At 36.6% G+C, this 10,817-nt stretch overlaps 2 protein-coding genes across 4 annotated transcripts in view; one reads left to right on the top strand and one right to left on the bottom strand.

The window, feature by feature from the left end:
- Positions 1–1,874, bottom strand: part of fam78ab (family with sequence similarity 78 member Ab) — a 15,088-nt gene extending 13,214 nt beyond the window's left edge. The window contains exon 1 of one of the 3 annotated variants that reach the window (XM_081365341.1): positions 1,643–1,874. Coding sequence is in view for 1 of the 3 variants with exons in the window: in XM_081365340.1 (XP_081221466.1) it covers positions 786–1,078 (293 nt within the window). In the remaining 2 variants the exon portion in view is untranslated. Of the gene's footprint in view, positions 1–781 lie in introns of all 3 variants that reach the window. The other 2 variants (XM_081365340.1, XM_081365342.1) reach the window with 2 other exon arrangements.
- A 3,997-nt stretch (positions 1,875–5,871) lies between these two features.
- Positions 5,872–9,586, top strand: LOC308690313 (inactive phospholipid phosphatase 7). The gene is made up of 4 exons (XM_081364721.1): positions 5,872–6,031; positions 6,605–6,656; positions 6,952–7,430; positions 8,904–9,586. Exons 3-4 carry the CDS (start codon positions 6,995–6,997, stop codon positions 9,275–9,277), a joined length of 810 nt encoding a protein of 269 aa, XP_081220847.1. The 5' UTR covers positions 5,872–6,031; positions 6,605–6,656; positions 6,952–6,994; the 3' UTR covers positions 9,278–9,586.
- Positions 9,587–10,817: the final 1,231 nt, after the last annotated feature.

The following is a 10,817-nucleotide window of genomic DNA, read 5'->3' on the forward strand; positions in this document are numbered from 1 at the left end:
TCGTGCCGTTTCTGTAAATAAATGTGAACTTTACAAACAATTAACAGTGAAAATTGTTTTCAGTGTAGTTGCAGTTTGTACATTCCTGGGTTACACTTTATTTTAAGGTGTCATTGTTACAGTGTAATTATGCATTTAAGTATTGAGTAATATTAAGCAACTACATGTACTTACTATAGGGTTAGGGTTTGGTTGAGGGTTAGTTGCATGTAATTATGCATAATTTACTGTTGTTATTATTACGGCATTACATGTAACATATGTAACAATGACACTGTAAAATAAAGTGTTACCCATTTCTGTTATGTATTTTAATATTTTTTATTTGTTTTGTTTAATCTTTTTTTATTATTTATAAGTGAGTTTTGAGTTTTTCCATCAACTCTGCACAGACCCCTTTAGTGACCCTTGTGGGTTTCTGGACCCCAGTTTGAAAACTCTTGCACTATAGTGTTGCACTTTATTTTAAGGTGTCATTGTTACAGTGTAATTATATATTTATAAGTACTGAGTAATATTAAGTAACTTCATGTACTCACTATAGGGCTAGGGCCAGATTAGGGTTTGGTTGAGGGTTAGTTGCATGTAATTATGCATAATTTAATTTACTGTTATTACTATGGTAAATACATGTAACATATGTAACAAGGACACTGTAAAATAAAGTGTTACCAGGGTTAGTTGCATGCATAATTAACTGTTATTACTATGGTAAGCACATGTAACACACTATGTAACAAGGACATAAGTGTTGCTGTATTGTAACAGCATTTGCTCTTACTTACATCCCTTTCGATCCGTATTTGTTGTAAAACTCCATGTGGTTGCACGCCTGAATCCATCCGACCGTCCAGCTCTCTTTCCCGGCCACGGGCGGCACGATGACCCGGGCTGACGCGCGGAAGTGCGGCGTGCGGTAACGCAACACCACGCTGGAGGACTCGTCGATGCTGGTGGGGTTCGGGTCGATGGACGAGTTGACCTCCAGAACCATGATGCTGTCGCGGAAACTCTTGGGTTTGCATCTGATACTCTGAATACAGCCCATCACAAGCAACGCGAGCGGCCAGCAGAACATCAACCCTCAGAATAACGCTCACGACGCGCTGTCCCTCAGAATAACGCTCACGACGCGCTGTCCCTCAGAATAACGCACACTACGCGCTGTCCCTCAGAATAACGCACACTACGCGCTGTCACTCAGAATAACGCGCTCTCAGAACGATCCGCTCCAACTCTAAACGACGCGTCGCGGTGTCGCGTCAGGACGGAACGGAATGGCGTTCCTCTTATTTAAAAGAAAACAAAAGAAAAGAACTAAAAACAATGTTCGTCAACTGTCCGTCATTGGCGAACCGCTCAGCTCACACTTATTAATCTTCTCCAATCATCACCAAACGGGCATTTCTGCGTCATAACTCTCGCAAACACTGGTTTCAGATTAAAACAAATAGGTTAAACCCATCGGCTCAGGATAGGCTACTGTTGGCATGTTGCGGGCAAATAAATTATTATTTCTAAATGCTATAGTGTGTTTGGGTATCAAAAAGGACGCTGGAAAAGTCATTTTTTTGCATTGGATATTCACACTGTCGAGGTGTTCTGTGAGTTTGTCCTTGAGGTTCAGTTGGAGGAAGCTCACTTTCTCGTGCACTATTGAGTGAACGATCCGTGTCGCGCGCCGCAGCATCCAGGTGAACTTCATCAGCCCGTAATGAATAAACATGAGCGATGAATGAATCGGTCCCGCTGTCACGAACACACATGTTGTGCTGAACAGCCCATCGTTGCCCCGTCTCTCCTCATCGGTTATTATAATCCCGCATCCTCCTCATCCTCATCCCTGTGTCTCAGCCTCCGTCCCGCAGCGCTGTGAGAGTCACCGCATCAGCTGCAGCTGCTCGACTCCGAGCGCCCGTGACGTCACTTCCGCTCCGCGACGCGCGCATCATGGGACGTGTAGTTCTGTTGAAAGAGGCGCTCTTCATCTATGACAGCTACATCATTAACAACTTTACGACTTTTCTTTATCGAGATTAGCGAGCCATAAAATATCTTTAAATGAGTGGAAACAGTCTACCATATTTAATATAGTTGACATGTATTTTGCTTTGTGTATATGATATTTCACAAATAAAATAAGAATTTTAATTGTATTGTCCATCTCCAGGAAACCAAAAGCCTATCAAGGTCATTCCTCACAAAATTTTGAAAACTAATATTTTTTTATATATAATAATTAATCATGATATGTAATCATGATATAGGCTACAGAGACATAAATATATATATATATTTTAAATTATCTTGGTCAAGCTCAGGTAAATACATTTAACTATTAATTAAACAAAATCAATGAAATGGGCATTATGTACATTTTCTTAGACAGTTGGTGTCCCTTTGTCCCTTTAAAAGCATATCAGTTAATAAATTATCAGAAAAATAAATATATAATATGTAAGAATTGTAGTTACTTTCTAAAAAACGCATCATTTTGAATTGTTAGTATTTATCTTTTTTGTGCTATTTGTATAAATTGTAAAAAAAAATGCTTAAGAGGGTGGGCAAAATAGTAACAAGGTGGAAAAAATAATAACAGGGTGGACAAAGTAATAACAGGGTGGACAAAATAATGACGGGGACCAGTAATAACAGAGTGGACTAAGTAATAACAGAGTGGACTAAGTAATAACAGAGTGGACTAACTGATAACAGAGTGGACTAAGTAATAACAAAGTGGACTGAGTAATAATGGAGTGGACTGAATAATAATAGAGTGGACTGAGTAATAACAGAGTGGCTAAGTAATATCAGGGCAGACTAAGTAATAACATGGTGGACTAAGTAATAACAGAGTGGACTAACTGATAACAGAGTGGATTAAGTAATAACAGAGTGGACTAACTGATAACAAAGTGGACTGAGTAATAATAGAGTGGACTGAGTAATAATGGAGTGTACTGAGTAATAATAGAGTGGACTAACTGATAACAGAGTGGACTAACTGATAACAGAGTGGACTAAGTAATAACAGAGTGGACTGAGTAATAATGGAGTGGACTGAGTAATAATAGAGTGGACTGAGTAATAACAGAGTGGCTAAGTAATAACAGGGCAGACTAAGTGATAACAGAGTGGCTAAGTAATAACAGGGCAGACTAAGTAATAACAGAGTGGCTAAGTAATAACAGGGCAGACTAAGTAATAACATGGTGGACTAAGTAATAACAGAGTGGACTAACTGATAACAGAGTGGATTAAGTAATAACAGAGTGGACTAACTGATAACAGAGTGGACTGAGTAATAATAGAGTGGACTGAGTAATAACAGAGTGGCTAAGTAATAACAGGGTGGACTAAGTAATAACATGGTGGACTAAGTAATAATTCAGTGGACTAAATTATAACAGGGTGGAGTAAGTAAAAACATGGTGGACTAAGTAATAACAGAGTGGACTAACTGATAACAGAGTGGATTAAATAATAACAGAGTGGACTAACTGATAACAGTGGACTGAGTAATAATAGAGTGGACTGAGTAATAACAGAGTGGCTAAGTAATAACAGGGTGGACTAAGTAATAACATGGTGGACTAAGTAATAATAGAGTGGACTAAATAATAACAGGGTGGATTAAATAATAATAGAGTGGACTAAGTAATAACAGGGTGGTTTAAGTAATAGAGTGGACTAAGTAATAACAGTGTGGACTAAAGCAATAAGCCCCGCAAAGCCGTAATTTACAGTGAATTTAGAACAGCCAAGGGGCGTTGTTGGGCATGATGCAGAGAGGAGTAACCATTTTATAATAAGTAATAACAGAGTGGACTAAGTAATAACAGAGTGGACTAAGTAATAACAGGTTGGACTAAGTTATAATAGAGTGGAGTAAATAATAATATGGTGGACTAAGTAATAACAAGGTTGATTAAATAATAACAGGGTGGACTAAGTAATAATAGAGTGAACTAAGTAATAACAGGTTGGATTAAGTAATAATAGAGTGGACTAAGTAATAACAGGTTGGATTAAGTAATAATAGAGTGGACTAAGTAATAACTGGTTGTATTAAGTAATAATAGAGTGGACTAAGTAATAATAGAGTGGACTAAGTAATAACAGACTGGACTAAGTAATAACAGGGTGGAATAAGTAATAATAGAGTGGACTAAGTAATAACAGAGTGGACTGAGTAATAACAGGTTGGACTAAGTAATAACAGAGTGGACTAATTAATAACATGGTGGACTAAGTAATGAGAGAGTGGACTAAGTGATAAAAGGGTGGACAAAGTAAAAATAGCGTGGACTAAGTAATAACAGAGTGGACTAAGTAATAACAGAGTGGACTAAGTAAAAACATGGTGGATTAAGTAATGAGAGAGTGGACTAAGTGATAACAGGGTGGACAAAGTAAAAATAGAGTGGACTAAGTAATAATAGAGTGGACTGAGTACCAACAGGGCGGACTAAATAATAATAGAGTGGACCAAGTAATAACAGAGTGGATTAAGTAATAACAGGGTGGACAAAGTAATAATAGAGTGGAGTAAATAATAATATGGTGGATTAAGTAATAACAGGGTGGATTAAGTAATAATAGAGTGGACTAAGTAAAAACAGATTGATTAAGTAATAACAGGGTGGACAAAGTAATAATAGTGTGTGGAGTAAACAATAATAGAGTGGACTAAGTAATAACAGGGTGGAATAAGTAATATAGAGTGGACTAAGTAATAACAGAGGGGGCTAAGTAATAACAGGGCGGACATAGTATTAACAGAGTGGACTAAGTAATAACAGTTTGGAATAATGGAGTGGACTAAGTAATAACAGGGTGGACTAAATAATAATAGAGTGGACTAAGTAATAACAGAGTGGACTAAGTAATAACAGGGTGGACAAAGTAATAAAAGAGTGGACTAAATAATAATATGGTGGACTAAGTAATAACAGGGTGGATTAAGTAATAACTGAGTGGACTAAGTAAAAAACAGGGTGGACGAGTGGTATAAATAATGGATGGATGATTTTTTATCTCTCACATACAACCAGTTACTGTTTGAACTAGATTTTGATAGGAAACAAAATATAAAACATTACCAAAGAACTTTAAATACACTTCTTTTTCCACTCTAAGCATACATTACTTTGTTAAATCAGAAGAGCTAACAGAGTAGACACTGAGAGTGGATAGTGATTGTCAGAGAGGACACTAACAGAAAGTGTATTCTGAGCTAAAATCAGCAACTGCACCATGTCTGAGGAAAAATAAGCTAACATAGAAAGTTTATCAAATAAAGAACTGCATTGCAACTGTAATTTAAAAAATATGACTTTTTCATATTTCTCTTAACAGAGTGGATGTGTTGAGGTTGACCACATAAAATTTGAAAGATAAAATTTGTCAAAACAGACGAAAAACGCTCGTGAAGTTTGCTAAGCTAAATTTGGTCTATTTGTATATTCTAAAGGGATTTCAGGCACTCAGACAGCATACAAAAGTGTAAAATGCTTCAGATGGAAATAGCGCAATGACCTGGAAAAACACATATTTTAAATATCAAGCGATTCGTGTGTAAAGATAATAAAAACGAACGATCGATGGTCCCCGTTTAAGCACCTTGGAGAACGCCAACCTCAGACAAAGATGCTGCGCGATTTGCGATTCCTACTACGGTGAAGACAGAGCTCATTAATATGCATTAAACGTCACGTGCAGCGTCTAGTCACGTGATCAAACTTATTCATGAGGCGAACCTTCATTCGTCAGCTTTCTGCCTTGCAGCCAATCAGCATGGCTAGTGGGCGTGGCTAATTAATATTGATTAAAAGCACACCTTCACCCTAGTAGTATCTGTGGGTTTGCAGTGAGGCGGAGGCGGACCCTGATGGATGCTAAAGCAGCGCTTTCAAATACACCGATATCTTTATTATGTAAAGATGTTTTCCAAAACCAAGGTGTCTAATGGCGTTTCTGTGCGTGTGAACTGATGCGAGTGTGAGCGGGATCATAATAGACCTGATCTGAGGTAGGCCAGCTGATGTGCTTCAGGACTGTTACAACGAGATGGTTGCTTGTAGTAATTGTTCTCGTTTATTGTTTTTATGAAGGACGCTCATTTTTTCTCTGACTTTTTCAGCATTTGGACAGCAAAGTTCAGCCGCTAATGCTCTATTAGGACTGAGATTGTGTTTGTGTGTGTTCCTACTTAACCATATTTTGGGGACAAGTTAGGCTATTTATGTTTAAAATGGTAAAAATGCTGAAAGGTTAGGGTAGGGTAGGGTTAGGGTTAGGGTTAGGGTAGAGTTAGGTTAAACAGACAGAAATAATTACAAGACAAATAAGAAAAGTGAAAATTTTAAGTAGAAACCCTGAAATGCTATTTTCTTGTAAAACATATGCCAATAATCTTCATAAAATGCATGTTTTACAGTGACCGAAATAAAAACAATGTGTGTAATGATCTCGAAGATAGTTTTGTAAACATGTATGGGTGTATTTTAGGTTTTTAAAAAGTTGAAATTATGACATACTAATTCATAATTATAATAATAAAAAGTTATGAAATAAAACATTGGGACATTTTTTTCATTTCCAGTGCCTCTTTCTGCCGGTTCCAGTGTTACACCAGTAGGGGGCGACAAGTGACTGTGAGTGAGTCATTGAAACATTCACTCAACCATTTCATTTAAAACTCATTAGGCTATATTATTTTCATATCGCAAGGCCAGTTACAATGAAATCAAAACTGTGACAAATACTGTAAAGAATAATCTAAAGCTGTAACTGGTCACCTGAAATGTTGATGCTGCAAAGAAAAAGCTCATGCCTATTTGTCAACTATCCATTTATAAGCCTAAATGACGATATATGATTATCGTGATAGTTTAAGTGTTAGTGTTCAGTGATTCTCTTTCCTCATGCATGTCTAAACATGTTTTCCAGAATCCACATCTGAAGCTCGTTAGCTTGTGCAATAAACCGCGCCATGCGTTCGCACCCGAGCCGCTCCAGAGCTAAAGATCGCGGCATTAGCACTAGCGTTCTGGGTCGACCCGAGTTTCTGTCCCTGAACTCGCCTCCGCGGAACCACAGCAAAGCGTGGAGGAGATCCGGCCCGTCCAGGAGCCAGCAGAACCCGGCGAGCGAGAACACACACGCGGAGCCGCCGGATGAAGACTGTATGCTCCTCAACCCGTCGTTCAGAGGCATCGCTGTGAGCTCGCTGCTAGCCATCGACATCTGCCTGTCCAAGCGCCTGAGCGTGTGTGTCCAGGCCGGGTCCCCGTGGTCCAGCGTGCGCTCGGGGGTCACCCTGCTGGCTCTGACGGGTCACGGGGTCACGTGGGTCTGCGGGACGCTGGTGTGTCTGAGCCAGAGCCACACGCCGGCGGGACAGGAGCTGCTCATCAACCTGCTCATCGGTACCGCACGCGCTCTTATGCTATCGCGGAGCTTTAATGTCTGTAGAGTTTATTAATTTCAGATTTACTTTTTATTTTCATTCTAAAGTTTTAGTAATTTTGTTGTTTTTGTCATTTTTAAAAGGTTTTGTTTTCTATTAATTAAAAAGTCTTAATAATATTTTTTTCCCAGTAATTTGAGTGAAGTGTTTTTTGTTTTGTTTTTGTTTTTAAATGTCTAGTTTTTAAATTAATTTCATTAAATTTAAATTTTTCTCATTTTTAGTTGTTTTTTTAAATGTCTATAATATATATATTTTTCAAATTTAGTTTTAATGTTGTATTTTATTTAACTTTTTGTTACATTCTTGTTAATTTGTGTAAAGTGTGTTTTTGTCATTTTTAGTAGTTTTTTAATATCTATATAGTTTATTAATTTCAGATTTGGTATTTATTTTCATTGCTAAGTTTTAATAATTTTGTTGTTCATTTGTGTAATTTTGAGTAGTTTAAAAAAAAAGTCAATATATAATTTTTTTCTGATTTAGTTTTTTTTTCCATTTGTAATTAGGAAAGTTTTAGTAATTTTGTTGTTTTGTCATTTTTAGTAGTTTAATTAATGTCTATATAGTTTTTATTATTTTTTATTTCAGATTTTTTTTTTTCAGATTTAGAATTTTTGTTAAAATTTTAGTAATTTTCTTGTTTTTGTCATTTTTAGTAGTTTTTTAAATGTCTATGTAGTTTTTTTCAGATTTAGCTTTTGTTTTGTTTTTTCTACTTTTATTTGTATTCGTTTTTGTAATTTTTATGTTTTTATAATTAGTAGTTCTTTAAATGTCTAAGTTTTTTTCATTTCAGATTCTGTTTTATTTTAATTTTAGTTAAAATTGTAGTAATTTTGTTGTTTTTGTCATTTTAGTAGGTTTTTTAAAAATGTCTATAGTCTTAAATGTCTTTAATTTTTATTTCAGATTTACTTTTGCATTTTCTGTTTTTACTTTAATATTTTTTCAAGTTTTAGACATTAAAAAACTATTAAAAATGACAATAACACAACAAAATTACTAAAACTATAAAATTACTACAATTTTAACTAAATTGAAAATAAAACAGAATCTGAAATGAAAAAAACTAGAGATATTTAAAGAACTTATAATTATAAAAACATAAAAATTACTAAAACTTTAACGTAAATTAAAGTAGTTACATAGTCATTTTGTTGTGTTTTTTTAATGACTGTAACTACTTTAATTTACGTTAAAGTTTTAGTAATTTTCTTATGTTTTTGTCATTTTTAGTAGTTTTTTAATGTCTGTAGTTACATTATTATTTCAGATTTATTTTTTGCATTTTGTCTTTTTTACTTTAATTTGCAATCATTTTTGCTGTGTATTGTCATATTCAGTGTGTTCATCGCTCTCTCTCCAGCCCTGGTCCTGGACCTGCTGTGTGTTGTCATATTCAGTGTGTTCATCTCTCTCCTCTCTCCAGCGCTGGTCCTGGACCTGCTGACCGTGGCCGGCGTGCAGAAGCTGGTCCGGCGGAAGGGCCCGTGGGACTCCAGTGCCGGGCTCCCGCACACACACTCGTTCCCGGCGGGCCAGGCGAGCCGAGCGGCGCTGGTGTCCCGGTTCCTGCTGTCCCACCTGGACCTGGCCGTCCCGCTGCGGGTCCTGCTGGTGCTGTGGGCCGGGCTGGCGGGCCTGTCCCGGGTCCTGCTGGGCCAGAACCGGCTGAGCGACGTGACCTGCGGCTTCGCTCTGGGCTTCCTCCACTCTGGGCTGATGGAGACGGTGTGGGTCTCGTCCAGCGCCTGTCGGACGCTCCTGTCCATCGGGACCTTCAGCTGGGGCTCGGCCCGATAGCTGGACACACTTCTACTCATCTGAGGCCCTGGACCACAGAACCAGTCACGAGGCGCACAAGTGTATCTGTGCCAACAATACACTGTATGGGTCAAAATTATCGATTTTTCTTTTATGCCAAAAATCATGAGGATATTAAGTAAAGATCATGATCCATGAAGATATTGTGTAAACTTCCTACCATAAATGGGTGATTCTTAGACTATGGGCACTTTTATGTACTTTGGTCATATTTTAAAAATACATACAATTTTGGACAAAATCCTCTTTCTTTTTCAAACTAACAATAAAACCTCCTTAAAAACTTTTTACTACCTTTCTATTATGATTTCTTCATACTTTTCAACCTCCTTATAGGTGTCAAAATCACTGTTTTCTCCTTGTCGCACACCCAGACTTTTTAACTTCAACAATGAAAATACAGTTTAAAAGTATGACTTATCTGGTAACTATTAATATACTTAAATTAAGCACTAGTAAAATAATTAAAATACATTATAGTATTTAATGTGAGACCACCATCAATATTACTTTTTATACAAAATATAGCTGTCGCACAGTATTGGTGTCATTTCCACCACAACACTGTAATGTCCCTTTAAAACGTTTGTGTGAAAGATTGTTTAGGTGGTTTCTATGGAAATGTTCAGAGACATCAGAGCACATGTTGGACATGGAGGCAATTTTAAATTTTCATCAAGAACAAATAAGAAAAATCAAGATAAATATTGCTTGATCAGTTAATATATTTATTCTACGTCATTTCCAAACATGCTGTACCTTCAAGGGTGTTTTTAAAAAGTAAAAAAAAATTAAGTTAAATAAGAGTATTTTGCATGCATGAAATGCTAAGTATTAATTCAAAGCTGATCAGTGAAGCTATCTTCCATTTTTTCACAAAAAACTACAGAAATGTCATTTCCACCACACTGCCCTCTGTGGTGGAAATGACAGCATGTGGTGGAAATGACAAAAATGTATCCACAATTTACGAGAACATGCTCTACTTAATATAAAAATTCAAGTTATTTATTTTCTAATAAGCTCTTGCCCTAACCAATATTAAATTTCAGAGTGTGACAGGTGTACAGTTCACCATTTGGTCCTTAGGGCAGTTAATTTATCTCATTGAGAAATCTTATTGTACATTGTGGAAAAACTGATAAAACTAGTTACAAAAATGATCTTAGACAATTCTTGAGTGGCATAAGTTATTCTGTTTTTAAATAACAGCTGTATATAGAGATGTGGTGGAAATGACATTTGTTCATTGCAGGTCGGAAAAAATGTCAAATATGAACAATTTCTCTTGTAATCTAAGTTTGTCCTCTTACAGACCTTAAAACTAGACAAATTATTTAAACTTATGAGACTGTGTTACGTGACTTTTGAACAAGTTTTTTTTATTCAACTTCACAAGCCTAAAAGTGCCCCTATTGAAGAAACGCGCATATATATAAAACATGTATGTGTGTGAGTGAGTGCAGCACAATCGCCAACATGAACAACTTTAAAGGAGATTTCCTCAATGTTTTTGCTC

The sequence above is a fragment of the Scardinius erythrophthalmus genome (assembly GCF_964197995.2).
Source record: "Scardinius erythrophthalmus genome assembly, chromosome: 5".
Taxonomy (NCBI): Eukaryota; Metazoa; Chordata; class Actinopteri; order Cypriniformes; family Leuciscidae; genus Scardinius; species Scardinius erythrophthalmus.